Genomic DNA, 22,275 nt, shown 5'->3' on the forward strand with positions numbered 1-22,275 from the left:
ATGAATCATGAGGCCAAAGAGCTGTGAGAACAGATAAATTAACATGTCCTGGTTTTACCATCCTCTGAAAACTCTGCAGACATATAGACATGAGGGTAAAATAAGAAAGGGAGTCTTTTGTTATTGTTTGAGACTGTCTCACAACAGACCTCTGGTGGACTTCAAACTTACTGTACAGCAGAGGTTGGGTTTTTAACTCCTAATCCTTTTGCTTTGACCTCCTAAGGTCTAAGACTACAGACAAGCACCATATATACATCTTGTTGGGCTTGTGTCATTTGGAATTAAACATTTTCATAGCATGTGCTAAGACAATAAGACAACATAGCAATAAAATTAGTATCTTGTCTACCCTGTTCCTTACTCCCAGATAACATGAATGCATTTACTTACCTTGGCCAAATCACTACTGCCAGTATACATGTGAACTTGAAAGTTTAAATTTACTACATAATTTTAAATCAAATTTCATATCTTTCTTTCAACACAAGATTGATGTGTCTTTGTCTTTACTGTCTTTCAATCTATACTAATCTTTAGTATATACAGAGCAGTGGATACTCAGAGATAAATATACTCTATTTCTGGGCACTTGAATGACAGCAACTTCCTCTTTTCAAACAAAGGAGAGTTGGCTTTAATTTTTCCAAAACACTTCATGGTGCAGTGCTTCTGATCTCCCATTGTTTTGGCTCTTTGCTCTAAATTGGGTGAGACAATCAAGCCTAGGTCAGACCAATGTATTCCCTACACTGCTTCCTTCCCTTTCTAAGTCAAACGGACCCTGGGCTGCAAGGCTCTTGTTTGTGTGGCCTCTTGTTTGTGTGGCCTATACATTCTCCTTTCTTCTGTATGTCAAATGCTCATTGCTCTTGGGAGAATCTTCCTCACTCTGGCTCAGTTGCTCAGATAGAGTTCTCTGTCTATGGTGGCCTGTGTAGCCTACAGAGACTACTCTGGTCAGGAATGACTCGTGTGAATGGTCATGTGTTCCCAGGTATCCACCATATTAGTTGGCACAATTGGGAAAGACACCAAGACAGTCTAACGAAGCTTAAAACTGTTGATAAAGTTGTTGGTTTATCATGCTGAGAACAGACACTCTTTCCTGACTAAAGGACAGAAAACAGTCATGACTTTTCCTGGGGTTCTCAGTTACATCTCTAAAGCCAGTCTCTATTTCCTTGGCTCTCTGAGCTGCATTTCCCTCAACTGATGGGGAATCAAGTCCTGTTTGGTGATAGTGGTGGTTAATCTTGATTGTGAACTTGATACAGTCTGAAATTTCTGGAGAGGGTTAACTGAAGGGGCACACTCCCAAGTGAGCCACACCTACCAGGGGCTGGCCAGGATATAAAGAGATCCAAAAAAAATAGGCAGTGGTGCTTACCTCTCTGCCTCTGCTTCTTGCCGATGTGTGTATCTGTCTCTGCTGCTGTTGTTTGGAGTTCTTGTAGCGGGTACCCTTCACTGACATCAGACTCCAGCTTCTTCAGCCTTCCAATGTTTATTGAAGATCAGCAGCAACTCTCCAGGAATCTTCTAGGTTCTCAACTTCATGGACTGAGGTATCTATGAGATTCTCAGCTTCTCCAGTAAGCAAATGGAAGTTGTGGGACTCCTCCTTTAGGGTCTAAGTTACTTCAGGAAATTCCTTTTTATAATATACATTTGTATCTTATCAATTCTGCTCCTGTTCCTCTCATGAACCTTGCCTAATGCCACGCCATGATCATAAAGACAGTCTAGATATATCACAAAATGAATCAGGAGTCAGAACGATTTCATCATTTATTTAACAAAGCAGACTCTGGTCTAGTACTAGCAATGGCATGTGATTGTATCCATAAAAGACATTACTAATACATTACCACCTTGTGTTCTGGGCCTTATGTAGAGCTTTATTATTGTGCTTGAAGAAGCTGAAGCAACTTTTAAAATGGTAATATCTTGGTATTTGCCTTCTCTGCTTCCTCCTCTACTTTGCTTTTGAGACTGGCTCTTGCTCTGTGGTCTCCTTGTCCTCAACTAAGGTGGTCTCTGACTATGGTATATGAGCAATATATTTTCATTTCTCTGGCAAGAAATATAGTATTTTTCCTTTGTAGAAAAAAAAATTTACCTCTTGTTTTTGTCAATCCAAAGGTCAAAATCCTTCATTAAAGAAGACAGTACAGGAACTCAAGGCAGGAACCTCAAGGCAGGAACTGACGCAGAGACTGCATTGGAGTGCTGCTTGCTGGCTTGCTTCCCATGTTTTGCTCAGCGTGTATTCTTATATTACCCAGTGGCGCCTGACCATGGGTGGAACGGCCTGCAGTGGGGTGGACACAGAGATCATTAATCAAGAGAATGTCTTACAGACCACAGACTTGGCGATAGGAATTTGTTTGAGACATTTTCACCATTGATGATTCTTCCCTCTTCCCAGATGATTTTAGCTTGTATCAAGTTGGCAATAAATTAATGAGGATACAGACTAAGCAAAATGTCTTCTAGGTTTGTATATATTGTGATAAGTAAGAGGACAGCCTTATGTTTTAAGGTCTGTAGAGGTGATCATTTTTTTGTCCTTTGTTCTATAAATGTGATGTACCACATTTATTACTTTGTGTGTGTCGAACCATCTTCTCACTCTAGGGGTAAATCTCCCTCACTGCTGTGTATAATATTTATATTGTAGCATTCTCTTTGGTTTGGAATAGTGTTTGGAGAACATTTTCTTCATTTGTATGTGTTTATATGAAAGATTAATAAGCTCCTTAATATCTACACATACTTTATGTGCTTACTCATGCAACAAGCATTAGAGGTCCCACTTTGTACTGGGCTCTGATCAAAGTTGCAAAGAACAGCCACGAACCTGGCAAACAGCCTATAGCTGCATCAATCTTGAATTCCAGTATGTAGAGCCTTCTGGGAGCACCCTCTTGGATTGTTTGTTTGTTTGTTTTATTTGTGTTTTTAGTGTTTACCACAATGCTAGGATGATTCTTTTTCTTTTTTCCATTTGATTTGGTTTTGGGGTTTGGGCGTTTAACCTAAGGACTTACTTATGCAAATACTCAGCCCCAGGAGAGGGCTTTTATTTCTGTAGATGAATTGTAAATGCAGAAGTTCTAAGTCCTTTGCCCCTGACACACAGCAGTTGAATGGACAATGGAAAATCTGGGTAGAAGTGGCCTGATTCTGGGGCCCACAAACCAGAGCATCACAGATAAACAGCTGTCAGTGTCACTGCCAGAAGTCTGATTAACGCCAGGGAATGTATTAACGTCTTGAAGGGAAGTATATCTTAAGTCATCAATCAGTCATTTGACTTTGGTCAAGGGATGTAAGAGCAGATTTTTCAAGATCACAGAGTATAAAGCAAAAGAAGGCTGAATAAAGAAACGAAAGTGGAGGAGGAAATGCAGGAAGAGGAGGAGGGGTGGAGAAGCTGTCTCTAGGTGGAGGAGGTGCAGAGTAACCAATACTGGCTTAGCACAGTTTCACTGTCTGGTCCCTTAGCCCTTGACACTTAACACATTATATTATTTAATCCTCGCCAAAGTGCTGTCTGGCTCCTAAGTCCCTGATCATGCAAGTCACTTGAGCTCTGTTAATTCTGTGGCCTCCAGGCCTAGGGTGAACCTTTAAGAGGTCCCAGATGAAAACAGGGCGGAGTTTGCAGCGTCTTCTCTCTGAATGGACTGTACCACATGAGAGGCGCTTTTGCTGTGAGAACTCGAGCTTTATTTGGTGGTGATGATTCTGGGTATAAGATGAGATGAGTTTGTGATGAGACTCAAGGCTGGGTTCTGATTTTTCCATTATTGCTAGGAATTAGGCATGAGCTAGCGGCCTCTTGATTAAAAAGCAAGTGGAAGACAGAGGAAGCCAAGCATGGATGCTTAATTCCTAAATTCCTAGAAGTCAACCGAAGGGGTGCATATATTTGTCTGAGTTTTGTTTGATGTTAAATGTGACTGTGTGCGTGTAGATATGAATGTGTGTGAAAAAGAAAAAGTGCTTGGGGTGTGTGTGTGTGTGTGTGTGTGTGTGTGTGTGTGTGCACAATTTCCAGAGAAATCTTTCCATGGGGGAACTTAGTTCTCTTTGGGGTTGAGAAGTATTTTTGTCAAGCTGAAGCACTGTTGTCCATGGTAGAATGAAGAGCCAGGCACCTTGTCCTCTCTTTCTCTAGGTGGATAAATGAATAATCTTCCTTCAAACATTTTGATTAGAGCATTTGCTAAGACTCACTAGGTAAACAATAGGTGCTGCTCTAACTAGAGTCTCTTTTTTTTATATATATATTATTTATTTATTTATTTTTCTTTTTTATTGGATATTTTATTTATTTACATTTCTTTTTTTTTATTAACTTGAGTATTTCTTATATACATTTCAAGTGTTATTCCCTTTCCCGGTTTCCGGGCAAACATCCCCCTCCCCCCTCCCCTTCCTTATGGGTGTTCCCCTCCCACCCTCCCCTAACTAGAGTCTCTTACTCCTCCACACACAAGAAGAGAATTGTCTAATAAGTGACTTAGGTGTGGCTACTGTGCTGTGGTTACATGTTAGTTGAGGGAGTAATTGAGTATGTGACTGAGTCAGGCAGAAGAATAAGCCTTCTTTGGCCTGAGCCCTGTGGGCAGTGAGTGATCACTAGGCTTTTGAGCAAGATAGTTATTGACATGATAGAAAAGTCTTGCCTTAAGTCTGGGCATGGCTGTGCTTGCCGGTAGTACCAGGACTTAGGAGGCAGTATCAGAAGAATGGGAACTCGAAAGGCCAGTTTCTATACTTGATGGTTAAAATGATATGTTTATGTTACATATATATGTCTATACATACTCACACATACATGTATACACACACACATATATACACACACACACACACACATATATATACACACACACAGGCATATATATACACATGTGCACATATATCTACATATGCCCTCACATGAAAATATATCACACTGACACACATCTATTTATCGATATACACACACATATATGTATGTATAAACACACAGACATATACATACATACATGTATATATAGACACACATATCTATACACACATATCTGTATCTCTCTCTCCACACACATAAAATATACACACACACATATTTCTATCTCTGTATACACACATATATATCTAAATCTATACACACACAGGTACACAGATAATAAAAGGATACCCCTACTTGGTTTGGTGGGTGGAACATGCCTATAATCCCAGCATTTTGGATTCTTTGGCAGGAGGATCATGAGTTAATGAGATCCTGTCTCACTCAACCACTGCCCCCTGAAAGAAAATCAATAGGGAGAACTTTGTATTAACCCAGGAATATTGAAGTGTGGAAGAATTCATGTGTGTAGTATTGGCTTTGTGAATGATGGATGGTGACAAAGGACTTTGACCTGGGGAATATTGAATGAGTATTTAATGTCACACAGGCTTATAGGTGCAATAGTGCACATTTGTAGATCTGTAGATCATATACTACCTACATAACAGTTTTGGAGTTGACAATCTCTTCTTCCACTATTCAAAAGGACACTGTGGAAAATATTGTTTTGAAGCATAGAGCTACTAAACAAATTTCATTTTGCAACTAGATGTTTTCCCTTCCATCAACATATTGTCTCCTAAATTATTTACAACCCAAGAGCCTGCCTTAAGATATAAACAAAACCACTGACTTAGTCACTGTCTTAGTGCTGTGAAGACATAGCATGACCAAAGCAACTCGTAGCATTTAGTTGGGGTTTGCTTAGAGTTTCAGAGCTCTAATCTACTCGACTATGGCAGGGAGCACAACAGCACACAGGCAGATATGGTGCTGGAGAAATAGCTGAGAGCAACATCCTAAGCTAGAGGCCAAGAGGAAGAGAGAGGAGGGAGACTGGGCTTGACAGGGGCTTTTGAAACCTCAAATCCCATCTCCAGCGTCACTCTTCTCCCAACCACACCTACTCCAACAAGGACGCACCTCCTAATCCTTCTATTCCTTTCAAACAGTTCCCTGGTGCTAAGCCTCCAAGTGTATGAGCCTGGGGGTGGGGGGGGCATTCCTATACAAACCACCAAATGTTAAAGTGCAGCTTTGTTCCAGGAGTTAGAACTAATGTACAAATGTCAGAGATGTAAGATTACAATGGATTTGCAATGATAGAGTTTGGGGGGAATGCTTCATTGCATGTGGTTAAGAAATCAGCACCTCATTTTCCATGGGAACCATGAAAACTTCCCAGCACTCCATTTTCCAGCCTGATTGTTTCCATTACTTCAGAGCCCCAAGGCAGAACTGTTCCTACAAGGAAGAATAGCTTAACGTGGCACCTCCAAGGCCATCTTACAGGCAAAGTGGGAACTGTTATTCTCTCCCCTTTCCTGGACTGAGAACCACCCACCCTTTATTATGGTGTCAGAGTTTAGGAGTATATAGCATGATATATTGAAGTCAACTTCCTTACACATCATGTCAGCTGATTTTTTTTTTTTTAGAACAGTGACTCTCAAAGGCTTTTACGTTTCTAGTACTGATGCAGTGGTTAGAATGAGAGTGGCCCCCATAGGTCTAAATGTTTGATTGTTTGATCCTCACTTGGCCGAATGGTTTAGGAAAGATTAGGAAGTGTCTCAAAAGATGCATACGATATTCCCAGTGTGTTCTCTGCCTCCTGCTTGAAGGTCAAGATGTGAGCTCTCAGTTTCTGTGTCAGCTGACTGTCTCCATACCTTTTCTCTGCCATCATAGACTCTAACTCTTTGAAATCGTAAGCTCAGTTAAAGTTCATTGGCCTTGGTCATAGTGCTTCATCATAGAGATAGAAAAGAAACTAATACAGCTGGGGATGTAACTAAGAGATAGTGTACTCCTCTAGCTTATTTAAGAGCCATACATTCAATAATGAGTCTCTCTCTCTCTGTCTCTGTCTCTGTCTCTGTCTCTGTATCTCTCTGTCTCTCTCTGTCTCTCTCTGTCTCTCTGTCTCTCTCTCTCTCTCTCTCTCTCTCTCTCTCACACACACACACACACATAGAGAATAATGGTTTGAGTAAGAATGGCCCCTATAGTCTCATATGCTTGAATGCTTAGTCACCATGAAGTGGCACTATTTGAAAAGATTAAAAGGATTAGGAGGTGTGGCCTTGTTGGAGAAAGTGTGACACTGGAAGTTTCACAGAAGCCCAATCTCTTTGTCTTCCTTGTGGCCTGTGGATTAAAATGTAGCCCTCAACTACTTTTCCAGTACCAATTTCTGCCCGCATACTGCCATATTGTATGCCATGATAATAATGTATTAAATCTCTAAAACTGTTAGAAAGCCCCGTTAGAAAAGAAATGCTTTCTTTTATAATAGTTGCTTCGGTCTTGGTATCACAGCAATGGAATAGTGACTAAGACACATACACACACAGACACACACTTAAAATGCCAATTTCCAGAGTATATTTACTGAAGCAGAAACTCCAGAGGAGTTTTAAGAAGCTATGGTTTTAATTTCAGCTAGTTTAGACATCCCTGAGAGGGACATTCTCATTCTTACTTCCGTGTTTGAACTTGGATCTTCTATCTTCAACCAGACTGCCAGATTTGTTGTGTATGTGGAGAACAGTAACAAGGAGTCATTTCTTGCCAGTGTCAATGGACAGTTAAACAGATGATAGCTGAGCTCTATGGGAAATCCCGCTTAAAACTCTTTGGGGATATTTCCAATGCAGAATTTTGCACACCATACGGGAATTTTCAGCACTTGAAAAAAGATTGCTTAGTTGATAAGCAACAGTGTCTCTACTTACCAACAAACACAATCTGTGATTCCCAAAGCTGGCAGTGCTCAGACTCTGAGGGTCATTCTTGACTGTGGACTGAAGCCAGAAGCTGTGTGGCTATACCAGGCTGAGGAGTCATGGCAAGAGACTCAGTTACTCCAACTCCATTCCTCTTCCTGTGCCTACTGTTCTATGGGCAGTTGTTTGAACTGAGGTACGGTCCAAACTAAATGCAAAGAAAAAGCAAAATATCTCAGCTCCACAAAAAAAAATTACTGGGGTAGAATATTTCAAAATATGTTCTGCTCCTTAGTGGCAAGTGTACCATTGGAGAAGTTAACAGGATCCCTAGGCACAAGAAACAACCCAGCTGGGTGTGTCTCTTCGAATAGATTTCTACTCAGTTTGAATATCATTCTCCTGTAAGATAAATTATATTTGGAATTCAGCAGGGAAATTGCTGTTTGAAGGGACTTTCCCTCTAGATCTTTTGTTAGAAATTGAACTGTTTTGTTGTTTGCCCCTTAAGTTTCTATTAGCAATACAATCCCAGTTAAAAAGAATATATGAGGGGGCAGAGAACCTTTGTCATCTAACTCCTATATATGTTGACTGAAGCGATGTTTTGGTGGGGAGTTTACTGCATTTTGCTCTGACAGTAAAGATACCACAGCTTCTATCACCTAGAATCAGACATAAAGAACTGTGTTACAGATGGCTGAGCTAAGAGAATACTTCTGGAAATTATCATTTGGGATATTGAAAATCCACTTGTAGTTTGACTTCACTTTAGTGAGTGTTCTACTGAAAGGCTCAGCAGGTAAGAAATTCTTATTTTTGAGTCCTGGTAGAATTTTAATTCTAATGGGTTTACTTCAAGAGATTACGTCTATATTTAGAAATGCTAAATGTTAGAAGATCACTGGATTTCATCATTAGTGTGAAATTATATTCTCACTGGGTTAAAAAATTAAGTTTTTAAAGGGGGTGGTCTTTGTCTTAGCATTTTGTTGCTGGTTTTAAGATTTAAAGTAGCAGCTTGAAAATTGACTGCGTTCTAACTTGGCCAAGAGTCACCATCTGTGGATGGATGCTTTTAACAGGAGAGGAGACAAGTTAAAACCTAGGTCACTGACAAACTCTGGGAGCAACATAAATTCAAAGAAGCTTACAGGACACCTAATACGACCATTGGTGCCACAGGAGAGACATAGACACAAAGCAATTCCAGCCTTCTGAGAACTCAGTCTGCTAAAGAGAAATTCCTCTGGTGCTCTTGGGAGGGTGGGAACGTGTGGGGCCCAAGTAAGGGAGATGCAGTCCAGGAATCCCTAAATGTGCGGAGAGTGGAGGCTGTTGATGCCATTGAACACCATGGAATGCCGATAGATTATATTTCGCCACAAGGGCTAGGCTGGCTCTTACAAACCGAAAGCATGCCTACTTAAATTATATATACCCATACTGTGAAATCCCAACTGTGAACACCAGCAGCACAAAAATAACTCCAAGCTACCAAGCTCACGGGATCGGCTCTGTCTTTACTTCTCTGTTAATGTTAATATGCGACGTGTTAATTCATGCTGTCATCTGCTAGCGCTTGTCACCAGACATGTAGAAACAGGTGCCAAACTTTGAAGGAAAAGGGAGACTGGAGAAAATTCTATCCATTAACTTAATTTAAAAAATGGGATGTGGGAAAAGATAACCCTCCCACTGTTGTTTATATTCAGAGAACTTTGTGGCCCTGCTAGCAGAACAGGTGTGGGAGCTTGTGTGGTAAAGAAGTTTGAGGACCAATGTCAGAGGATTAAGTTTGTTCTAGCCCCCTTTTTCCCTAGTGGTAGAAAGGGAACAGGGACAAAGGTGACTCTTTAGCCTTGGACTCTATCTTGGTGCTAATATCGCTGAATGCAGTGGGTACCCAGTGACCAGCTGTTGAAGACAGTGGGTGCCCAGAATCAGCTGCTGAAGCTCTTCTTGAAAAAGAATGCCGTTGTAATGATTATGCTTAAGGGAAATCATGATAGAATAACAAAAACAAGATACAAGTGTGTCAACTAGGGCTTGAGGACAAACCCTGGACTTTCTACCCCTTACTGTAATTATTGTAATTTAATCAGGAATTTACTTTGGTGAATTGAACTGGTATTTTCATGTTTTGAGCATTTTCTTGACACTGGATATAATTTTTTTCTTTCCTTAAAAGTGGATAAAATACTGTTATTAGACCACTAAGATTGGAATAGTGGTTAAGCAAATTACAATATATAACCCATTTTTATGAGTTTGGAATTATAAACTGATAAGTAAATATTATCAAGCCATTTCTCTCTCTCTCTCTCTCTCTCTCTCTCTCTCTCTCTCTCTCTCTCTCTTTCTCTCCCTCCCTCCCCCCTCTTTCTCTCTTTCTGTGTATGGGGGGAGGGGCAGGTAAGATGTCAAGGTTGGTGGCAAACACCTTACCAGATGGGCTATCTCTCTGGGTCTCAAGGCATTCTTTATTTACAGTAATATGATGTAGACATGCTTCCTTATAGAGAAAGTCAAACAATGTTGGGAAACAGAACACCTCACCACCAAAGTCCTGTCTGTCCTACTAAGGTTTCTTAATGTCCCCATCTTTGAGCTGGAGCTCTTTAGTTAGGGCTGGAATATCGGGTGAACAGAACGGTAAGAATGTAAGTGTAAATGAAACCTGACCACCACCCCTTCCACCCATCCTCCATGATCTGTTGTGAGTTTCTGTGTTAACCACTGCCTACCTTACAAAGAAATTTCTATGATAAGTTCTAAGACCCCAAGAGAAGAGAGGTAGACATTGAGAGGGCAGCTTGATACTATATCTATTTAGCAGAATAACAGTAGTAGGAGCTTTACCACTGGAGCCTTTGGGCTACCCAACCATGCATTCTGGTCCAGAGTTTCTGTATCACGAGTTGCCTTCAGTAGACTAAGGCTTAAATCCAATCAGAAAGCAACTGGCTGTCTTTATAACATTCCTGCTACTATTTTACCCATGGACATACCTTGTCATCAGTGTGGCTCTCAGGGTTCACAGCTGGGTGATAACTTTTTTTTTTTCTCCCAGGAGCCTGAGTTAATAACACCTACAAAATGTATTATCAGTGAGGGAGGAAGCTTTCTCAGTACACTTCAGTTCTCCATTTTCTGTGATGGGTGTATTTGGTGTCTTTAACAATAAGTAGGGTCTTAGCATTCAGTTCATGGAGCTGGCCTGTATTGTTCAGGAGGTTCTAGAACACCTCTCACCAGCAAATGGAGGGGTGGTATCCCACACCTGACACTAGGGTTTTCCTTTGCAAACCGCAGAACTATGTTTTTCCATAGAGCTGGATGGCTAACTATGCCATGTTATTTGATTTTCAAAGCTTTTTGGAACTACATTTTATTTTCATAATGCATCCCCAGAATATTGTAAAGAGTCATACCAGGTACAGCGTCATTCATATATTATAGTACATGAAAGGAAGAAACCAGAAACCAGTACAGGAGACGGAAGGGCATGGCTGGCTGGGGTGGATCCATGCTCCATAAGCCTTATGTTTACAAGGTAAATTTATTTGGATACTTGCTGTCCCTCAGCAACCCTTGATAGGAGGCAGATGTTCTTAAAAATTGTCTTTAATCTCAACAGTGGCTCTTGCTAGTAAATCACACTTTCTCACTTTCAGACTAGATATAATTGATAGTAAAGAAAACAAAGTGTTCCCATCTTCAGTGAATAATAGTTCCCAAATTTGAAATTCATAAATGATTTGGGTAGATACTATTGATTTGAAACCAAAATTTGAAAGAAACGAAACTATCCGGCTGTATGTGAATGGTAGATAACTGACATACATTTATTTTAATTATTTCAGATAGACATAGAGTTTAATGAAGGTACGACCCAGATAGTAGAAGTTTTAACTTCTGAGTTCCTCATCTGATGTCTGCTGTTGGTTTTATGCTATGCTTAAGTTATTACTAAATTACTACTTACTAAATTATTACTTACTATTCTGATATGCTTAAGTTATTTTGAAGGAAAATTTGTTTCGTCTTCAGGGTCTGCTCATGCTCCCTGCCAGGCTGAAGAGCAAATGCCTATCTGCTAGCTTCTTACCCTCTCACATAGTCCTAATGAGAGCCCATCTCCAGAGGATGTGGAGAATTCCAAAACGAAGTGCCAGAGCGAGACATGGGAGCACACGACTCCACCCTAGCACTAGGAGACTGAAGGAGCAGAATCAGCTGGTGTTAAAAAGCCAGAAGCTGCCTAAACAAACAAACAAACAAACAAACAAACAAACAAAAACAACAAGAGGGAAGGTGGTGATAAACAAAAGCCAGAAAACCCAACCCTACACATTTGAAGTATCATTCAGAGATGAAGGGCCAAAACATCATTTCTTGTTGACATGTTACCTTGAAAAGGCCCCGCTCCCTCCCAGTTGTCCCTGGTGAGACGAAGACTGCTGGAGACACACAAGTGAAGGAAACCAGGTGTGGTTGTTTGAATGAGAAGAGCCCCCGTAGCCTCTTAGATTTGACTGTCTGGTTCCCAGTTAGTGGATCTGTTTAGGAAGGCTTAGGAGGTGTGGCCTTGTTGAAGCAGGTGTGTCACTGAAGATAAGACTGAGGTTTTGAAAGGCCAACCTAGATCTAGTCATTCTCTATATATCTGCTTTGTATCTGTGGAGTAAGATATAAAGCTTTCAGCTTTTGAACCTGAGATATGCTTGCCTGCCAGCCATCCTTACCACCATGCTGGTTCTGGACTAATCCTCTCAAACTTTAAGTTCCCAATTAAATGCATACACACACACACACATGCACACACACACACACACACACACACACACACACACACACACACATTGTCTTCTTTGTCACTGTGATTATTTACAGAAGTAGAACAGTGACACCAGGACACCAGGTATTGCAGGGGCTGGGAAAAAATGTGTTAGGGGATTTTTGCTAGGGTTTTCCAGTTTGTAGTCAGTAGGAGCATAGCTCTTCAGACAACTCCCGGTTCTTGGTTTTGGAAACAACTACATTTCTGTAGCCTTCGTGTTTATTTTGAGGTTGGTTACTTTGCACTAGTCAACCTGCACACTTCTCAGATGTCTTTCTCTTTGTATTCTCAGATGTTTACTCTACAGAGATTGCAGATCAACTGAGAAAAGGCCTGTGGTTACAGCTGTGAGGAGCGGACACTTTCTCTCATTGTCTTTGCTCCCTAGCAGTTCCCATGGTTGGCATCGGAGGTGTTAATCCTTCCTGTGGAAAGCTTTATAAGTTAAAGAGCTAAGTGCATATAAGCTTTGTTGAGAAAAATGGGTTAAGAATTACTTGAATAAATCAACATAATCAAGACAGAAGGGAGGCTCAAGAGGGATGGCTCACTATTAAAATTCCAACCATCCTGTGACTGAGGCAGAGGGATTGTCGTGAGTTAGGAGATAGTCTGGGGAAAGTCTAAGTTTACTCATAAGAGACACACCTCTTTCCTCCTCATCAGTTTGACATGTTTCAGCAAAGAAATGAGAATAAGAAACTTCGATGGAAGTCAAGATAAATGACGCCATATTATTTTCACTGGGAAGACACAGAGATATGATCCATTCCCTCGAAAGGTGGGGCCTAAGAGAGTCACACCACTTTACTCGGTAACTTTAGTAAATAGTATCTTAAGTACTTCTTGGAGCGAGTCATTGAGTTGTTCTTGAGCAGCTAATCCCACACAGGAAGCTGCTTCATCTCAGAACCTTTCAGAACCTCTTCTTCTCCAGGCCTCTTCATCTTGTTCAATCCTATTCCAAACTCTGTATCTACATCTGTCTTCTTAAATTGAGACAACATCTCCCTATATAGCTTACTACAGACTTGAACTCATTATGTAGCCCAGACTGTCCTAAAATACATCTCATCAGGCGGGGTTCCTTGACTCTTGGCACAGCAGCCTTGGAAGTAGTGAGTCTGGGAAGCAAAAGTGAGAATCAATGGAAATTGAGATTCTCCCTACTCTGGTTAATATGTTAAAGGACCTGAGCCACCATTTCCCCTCCTGCTCCTGCTCCTGCTCCTGCTCCTGCTCCTGCTCCTGCTCCTGCTCCTGCTCCTGCTCCTGCTCCTGCTCCTGCTCCTGCTCCTGCTCCTGCTCCTGCTCCTGCTCCTGCTCCTGCTCCTCCTCCTCCTCCTCCTCCTCCTCCTCCTCCTCCTCCTCCTCCTCCTCATTTACCTGATCTATCACTACATTAAGGTTTGAGCTCTTTGATTGGCTAGGTGGGCTGGCCTGTTAGCCCCGGAGACACACCTGTCTTACTCATCTTCTTCATAGCATGACTATGCATGACCACATTGGGCTTTTCTGTGTGATTTGAACTCAGGTACTTCTGCTTGCCTGACAGGCATATTTTACAGACTGAGCCATCTCCTATGAGTCGTTTATTTTTCTTTGCTTAGGGAAGTTGTGAAAATTGGCTTTAGCATGTGCTTAAATTTCTTTTTTGAGTTTGTGTGTATGTGTGTGAGATTTTTAAAAAAGCAATACAGATTATTCTAGGAATTTGAAAATTATATATGGTAGTGGTATAGAGCTTCATGGAGGCAATGGCTGTATTTGGATAGTCTGACCTCACCTGTTTTTGCATATAGATATTGCAAAGTGTTTGTTATTGATGACGATGATTGCAGTGATCATATTTTGCCGATGCACTCTGTCCACGTTAAACAGACAATTCTAGCAAACATAAAATAGGAAGGTAAATGCCACATTATTATTTTTTATTGGAAACATGCATAGATGCATAGATATGGTCCACTTCCTCAAAAGGTGGGGGCCAATAGAGTCACACCACTATACCCCACAGCCTTAGTAAGTAGATCTTAGGTACCCCTCACAACGAGTTATTCAGAGTTCTTGAGCTGCTATTTTTATCCTTCCTTGTGTTTCGCTTATAATAACACTGAGGATTGGATTTATGGAATTTGAATTTTCAGAAATATTTACATAATGTGTATTCCCAATGTCTAACCTGACTATTATACAAATAGTGTTTGTGCATTTTCTGCTTGCCTCGAACACCTAAACTGTCCTTATTATGAGCAGAAAATCTTGTTATCCTTTAGTCGGACCTGCAAACACTAATTTTCTTTTTTTTCCTTTTCTTTTATTAGATATTTTTTATTTACATTTCAAATGTTATCCCCTTTCCTGGTATCCTGTCCATAAACCCCTATCCCATTCTCCCTCACCCTGCTTCTATGAGGGTGTCTCCCTACCAAAACCACCCATTCCCACCTCCCCGCCCTGACATTCCCCTACACTAGGGCATCGAACCTTGGCAGGACCAACAGCTTTTCCTCCCGTTGAAAGTTTGGGCTGCTCCAAACTTTGTCTCCATATTTCCTCCTATGAATATTTTTGTTACCCCTTCTAAGAAGGACTGAAGCATCCACATTTTGGTCTTCCTTCTTCTTGAACTTCATGTGGTAATTCAAACTTTTGGGCTAATATCCACTTATCACTGAGTGCATACCAGGTGTGTTTTTGTTTTGTTTTGTTTTTGTGATTGGATTAGCTCACTCAGCATGATATTTTCTAGGTCCATTAATTTTGCATAAGAATTTCATGAAGTCATTGTTTTTAATAGCTGAGTAGTACTCCACTGTGTAGATGTACCACATTTTCTGTATCCATTCCTCTGTGGAAGAACACCTGGGTTCTTTCCAGCTTCTGGCTATTATAAATAAGGCTGCTATGAACATAGTGGGACATGTGTCCTTGCTATATGTTGGGGCATCTTTTGGGTGTATGCTCAGAAGTGGTATAGCTGAGTCCTCAGGTAGTACTATAGACATTAATTTTCTAAGTGAACTTTGGTGCCATTTAAGTTCTCTTAATTTCAATTTTCCCATTTGTAAACTAAGGGTTTGGATAAATTCTACTTTCTTTGATATTCCATGATCCCTCCTTCCCCAACAACTAGGGTTTCTCATCAGTGTCTTCTAGAATCTTCTCAAAAAATGTTAGAGAGAATTCTAATTATGCTGCTATTAAAATGTCAGTTTCTGATCTTAGGAACACTGACTCAAATTGACCAGAATTTCGTTGAGCCTGTTCTTATCAAGGTGTTGCTCTTGATCCAAATCTTTGATAACCTGTCTTAGCTTACTCAGAGAAGTTCTTATTCCCCACTTGGAGTCCTTCCTACTATTCGACCCTTCCACCTTCGTTACCATCTGTATTTGTATTAGGCTGACTAAGAGCTAGGAAAGTTGATGGGTCAGAGTCTCAGCTTTGTCTTATTTTCTTGTAAGACCACACATTACAAATAGGGCCGCTTTCCCTATCTTTCATCATGAACTGGGCAGCACATGGACATGTTGGTTTGAAGGAGAGATACGCTTCCTTTCAGAGGAGGCACTGTCCACTTTGATTTCAGAGGCCGCCATTGGCTTTTATCCCAGGAGGTCATGATCACCCATCTCGTAGTTCACATGACAATAGTTGTTTTGTGCAGGAAATGCCCACACATGAGAGGGTATATGTGTGCAGAGTTCATGCAGTGTCTCCTAGTGAAAGCAAAGCATGATGGACACATGAGTACAGGATGGTGAACACACTGAGGTGATGTGGTGGTGCTCTGGCAGAGGGTGGTTTCTGACTCTCTAGTGTGTGTGAGAAAAGTCTCTGGCTTGCAGGTGGATAGATAAAACCAGGTGTTTGTTGGATCCAGTTTCGAGCTGTACCATGAATTGTGAAACTGCCTTCGTCCTTCCACCCTGAATGTGCCATTGAATACATAATCCAGGCAAATATGCCAGGTTTGGTTCTGAAGACCATGCAGTTCTCATCCAGAACCATCAATATTGCCTCAGGATTTTTTAGTGCTTGGCTTTCAGACAGATCCTCAAGTGCTGGGTTCAACAAAAGCCAAGCAAGCCTTATGATGTGTGTGGCAGCTGATGGTTCTAATCCCAGATAGGCAGGAGTATCAAGAGATCAAGGATAGACACAACAACATAGCAAGTTCAAAGCTAGCCTGGGCTACATGAGGCACTGTCTAAACTGACCCAACCAAGCCCAAACAAACAAAAGCTAAGCAAGCCTTAAAGAAGTTCTGAGAAACTCAAGCTTGGGAAGTTGAGGTGCACTCAAACAACAAGACTATTGACAGTCCCATCTCACACGTCAAAAAAAGGATGGCAAAGAGGTTTTTGTTTATTGCGGCTGGAGTAAATTCTGAATTCAAGATCAAAACATATATTAGAATTCCGAAATGTGGTTGCTATAATAAAAGTGTTTAAGAATATATTACTCTTAAAATATGTATCCTGGGCTTGGGAGATGGCTCAGAGTATAAAGCACTTGCCACAAAAGACCCTTCCTTTCCTCTCTTCCTTTCTTCTTCTCTCCTAGCTTTCCTAGAAAGGCCTACAAAAATGAATACAATCTTCTGGCCTTCCTCACTTCTTTATGTATTTTATTAATCAGAATAAGTCTGTAAACTGTAAATACGAAATGCATCTTAGGGTGAGCCTAAGGAATCACTGAAAAGGTGTCTGCTCTCTGACTCACATTTGGAAGTGGCAGTTAAGAAGCAGAGGAGTCTGACTGTCTCCAGGTCAGCCACAGTCTCTGGTACTTATTTCCAGCAAAGCCCCTTGTTCTCTGCAAACACATCCATTGGGCATCTGGAAAATGGATGCTGGCTCTGCTTTTCAAAGCTTTGAGCTAAAATTCACCTCTGATAAGAGATTTAATCTGATTTATTAGAAAGATTTCTTAGTTTCTCTTTCATTGAAACTGGGTTTTGACCTGGGCGGGGTTGTATACACCTTTAATCCCCGTACTCCAGAAGCAGAGGCAAGTAGAGGGATCTCTGTGAGTTAGAGACCAGCCTGGTCTACAGAGTGAGTTCTAGGACAGCCAGGGCTACACTGAGAAACCGTGTCTAAAAAACAACAAACAAACGCACAAACAAAAGACAAGTTTTGAGCTTATTGTCCTGTCTCTTTACTTAGATTAACATTTCTTCTTGTTTTAATTTAGAGATGAAAGGCTTCCACTGATTCAAATATTTTGAGGAATAGATGTAGTTAAATGGGGGAGAGCTGGATTTCACATATAAACAATGGCTGTCCACAGAGAAACATACCTAAGAGTAAAGGACACATTTCAAACTTCTAATCTGACACTCCTAAAATTTTGCTTTCCTTAGCAAATTATCTTAGGGAAAAGCATATGTCCCCCAATCATTCAAAGTGGGAACTCAGAGAAAAGATGAAAATATTTTATCTATAACAATTATGAAGATTTTACTCACATATGAATATTAAAGGGAAGATATATAGCACATCTGTGTGTATATGTGTTAGGGGTTGGCATACATTACGTATATCTGTGTGTGTATGTGTAAGTATGTTAGCTTGAGGGTGAATAAACGATCCCCACATTGTTTATTGAGGCATGAACTCACACTGAACCTTGGGCTGGCTGGATCTGGCTAGTTTAGCTAGTTACTGTGCTCCAGGATCCTCTTCCTCTGTAGCCCCAGTACTTGGCATAAAGGAGGCTACCATGCCTGCCTGCCTTTTAGTATGTGATCCAAGCTTTGGTCCTTATGCTTTTGTGGCAAGTGTTTTATCCTCTGAGCCATCTCCTAAACCCAGGATATATATTTTAAGAGCAATATATTCTTAAGTATTTTCATTATAATAACATTGTAGAATTCAAATATATGGTCTGTTCATGAATTCAGAGCCTAATCCAGTTACTTGCCTTTTACAGCCAAGGTAAATGAAAGATTGCCTCTATTCTTATTCTACAGATTGGGGTTACTGAGGGTATCAATTTAGATCACCATGAACAGCCAAACACATAACCCACTTTGAAGACTAAAGCTGTAAGACACATAATCATGTCAACTCTTGGCACAAGCAGGCAGATTTGTTATGCACAAGTGAAATCCATTTTCTTCTGCCCCTTCATTCCCTTCCCTCCTCCCTTCTTTTCTGTTTCCTTTTCTTCCTACAGTTAAAGAATCATCACTGAAGTCCTCCTAAACATCCCAGGCCACAGACAGACAAACGATGGCTGCAGAGCCCATCTCTAGCTAGTTGCCGACTTTGTACACTTTCATATGTAGAAGAAAAAGGAGGAGGAAGCAAGGAAGGAAGGAAAGGAAAGGAAGGAAGGAAGGAAGAAAGAAAGAAAGAAAGAAAGAAAGAAAGAAAGAAAGAAAGAAGAAAGAAAGGTTGTTTTTGTGAAAGTTACAATTTTAGATTGGGCATGGTGCCTCATGCCTGCAGTCCTCACATTTGAGAGGTAAGCATATGAGGATCAGGAGTTCAAGGCCATTCTCCATCATATAATGAGGTTGAGGCCAGCTGGGGCTAAACTTGTCTCAAGAACACCAAAAACAAATACTGAGGCACAGTGGCCTAGGCCTTTAAATTCAGGTGCTGGATGACTAAAGCAGGAAGATTGTAAATTTTTTTTCAGGGTAATGGACCATGCAATGAGAGCTTTGTCTCAGAAACAAATAAGACATGGAGCTTTATACTGTAATCCTAGTATAAGGAGGGTAAGGCAGGAGAGGAAGTCACTCTAGCTATGTAATAAGTTATATGCTAGCCTAGGCTACAAGATGAGACCACATTTTAAAAACAAAGCCACTACCACCACCACCAACAAAATAGGGTAAAAAAGATGATTCTGTGGGTCAAGTGCTTGCTGTACGAGAATGAGGACCTGAGGTTGGATCCTCAGTACCGCAGTGCCCACAAAAGGACCAGATATGACTACCTGTAGTCCCAGCCCTTTAGTGGTGGAGACGGATGGATCCTGGGGATTCATTGGCCAGCCAGTCTAGCCGAAATAATGAGTTTCAGATTCAGTAACATCCTAGGTTCAACTTCTGGCCTTCACACGTATCCACACAGATAATCACACCATACTGTCACATGTACATGTGTACACACACACACACACACACACACACACACACACACACACTCCCAAATGACAAAACAAGGCAATAGTTAAAAATAAAACTCAAATTTCAGTGTTTTTGATTAAATACTTATTTGTGGGGGCTAAGATCTCTTGATATGTAGTCGAGGTTGGCCTTGAACTCCTGATTATCCTGTATATTCTTTCCATGTACTGGGTTTAAAGGTGTGTGCTACCATGTCTGACTTCCATGTACTAGAAAGACAGGCCTGAGCCACTACACACAGCTGTAAGTAAAGATTTAATGGCCCAAGATATACTCATTCTGTGTACTTACACTTGCTGATTTCTTGCTAAAAAAATTATTCAGTATAATATTGAGTGACTTCTAAATTAATGAGATTTACTTTGGGCTGGAGAGATGGCTCAGTGGTTAAGAGCCCCAACTGCTCTTCCAGAGGTCCTGAGTTCAATTCCCAGCAACCACATGGTGGCTCACAACCATCTGTAAAGAGATCTGATGCCCTCTTCTGGTGTGTCTGAAGACAGCTATAGTGTACTTATATATAATAAATAAATAAATTTTTAAAGGGGTTGAGTATTTAGCTCAGTGGTAGAACTCTTGCCTAGCAAGCGCAAGGCCCTGGGTTCAGTCTCCAGCTCCAGAAAAAAAAAAAAAGATTTACTTTTATTCAGTTTGATTATCCCTAGCTATAAACACTGGGAATTTAGAAATGAGCCAAATACAGAGAAAGAATCACACAGAATTGCAGTCTGTGGTGGTTTGAATATGAATGGCCCCATAGACTCATATATCTGAATGTATGACCATTAGGGGTGATACTTGAGAGAGATTAGGAAGTGTGACCTTGTTGGAGGAAGTGTGTCACTGGGGGTGGGCTTTGGGTTTCAGAAGCCCAAGCCAGGCCCAGTGTCACTCTCTCTTCCTGCTGCTTGCAGATCTGGATGTAGAACTTTCAGCTTTTCTTTAATACCATGTCTGCCTGCATGTTGTCATGATGATAATGGAGTAAACCTTTGAACTATAAACCTTTCCCAATTAAATGATTTCCTTTATAAGAATTACTGTGGTTTCTTGACAGCAATAGAAACCCTAAGACATAATCTAATGGGGAAACACACACACACACACACACACACACACACACACACACACACACACACACACACAGAGAGAGAGAGAGAGAGGGGGGGGAGGGAGAGAGTGTAAGTGAATAAGATAATTTCAAACCTTTGAAAATGAAATGGGTAATGTGACTAAATGGGTAAGAGCTATAGAAGTGGGACTGGCCTCTATAGCTCTTGAACATTAAATGACAAGGTGTCAGACACGCAGCATGTAGAAACAAGGTTCTAATCAGAGAGTGCAGCTACAGATGGCACTACTGAACAAGAGATCATGGTGAGATCTCAGAGGGACAAGTGGGGCCATGGATGCAAAGGACAGCAAGGTAACTACGGGAAACCAGGATCCAGGTCACAGAATGCGAATCATGTGACGGCAAGTTTACGCTTTCTCTATAGGCAAAATTTCCTGGAGGATTTAATCAGGGGAGTTGACATAATCTGGATCACATTTTGAAAGGATCAGTTCAGCTAGTTTTGGGAAGAGAGCATGTAGAGAAATGGAAGCTAAAAGTTAGAGGACATTGCAGTTTAGCAATCAAAAGCTGCTCAAGTGGCTGGGAGGACAAGGGCGATAGGAAGGGCTCACTGCAGGAGAGTACCTACTGATGATGGAAGAAAGCGGCACATTGTAGCTCCCACTTGGGAGCTTTTTGCAGTTAACACTATTTCCTCGAGTAAATTGGACTGAAAACTAAATAATGAGTCAGACATTGGTTGCACATGTCTGAATCTCAACAGTTGGGTGTCTGAGGTATGGGGATTGAGAATTTCAGGTCAGTGGAGGTTACTGACAAGACCCCATCTTAACAAACAACCACAGTTATACTAAAACATAAGAACTGATTTAGTTCTGTATCTCAAGCAGGACTTAGAACTAATGGATGCCACTTTCTTGTTCTCTACTACTAGAGCAGGTGTGACCTGAGGGGCTTTGGTTTGGTTTGATTTTGTGAGAAGGGTCTGACATAGTCCAGGCTGTCTTCAAATTCACTTTGGAGCAGTGAAAGCCTTTGACTCCTGATTATTCTTTATCTCCTGAGTAGTAAGGTTAAGGTTATAGATAATTCCCTGCACACTCAAACTACCAATAACTTTCTACTATATTTTTTTCTTCACAGTTTCTGATGAATTTAGAAAATAATTGAGATCAGCCTCTGGAAGTTTTCATAGGTAAAGGTAGCAGGTTTCAAATTGGAAATTCATGGTAGGACTATTGACACAGGCTGAGGAAGACTGTTGTTGAATTTGTAAATAGTAGAGGAATGGCATTAGATTCTGTGTGACATTTGGGTTAGTACTTTGTTCCTATGTGAGTTGCTTGTTTTAGTTGGATTGTTTTAGCTGGGCCTGTCGCTGACACACAGATGATACACACATCTACACCA

General features: G+C 40.9%; 1 protein-coding gene across 12 annotated transcripts in view; it reads left to right on the top strand.

The window, feature by feature from the left end:
* Window positions 1-22,275, top strand: part of LOC134483819 (GATOR2 complex protein MIOS-like) — an 80,620-nt gene that overhangs the window by 53,944 nt on the left and 4,401 nt on the right. For 4 of the 12 annotated variants that reach the window (XR_010060878.1, XM_063279633.1, XM_063279631.1 and 1 more), the window contains one exon: window positions 2,146-2,635. The exons of 5 other annotated variants lie outside the window; for them this stretch is intronic. Coding sequence is in view for 4 of the 7 variants with exons in the window: in XM_063279633.1 (XP_063135703.1) it covers window positions 2,146-2,411 (266 nt within the window). In the remaining 3 variants the exon portion in view is untranslated. Of the gene's footprint in view, window positions 1-2,145; window positions 2,636-8,490; window positions 9,154-22,275 lie in introns of those variants that run through there. 3 more of the 12 variants (XR_010060879.1, XR_010060875.1, XM_063279636.1) reach the window with 1 other exon arrangement.

This window comes from Rattus norvegicus, chromosome 20, assembly GCF_036323735.1.
Source record: "Rattus norvegicus strain BN/NHsdMcwi chromosome 20, GRCr8, whole genome shotgun sequence".
NCBI classification, from domain to species: Eukaryota; Metazoa; Chordata; class Mammalia; order Rodentia; family Muridae; genus Rattus; species Rattus norvegicus.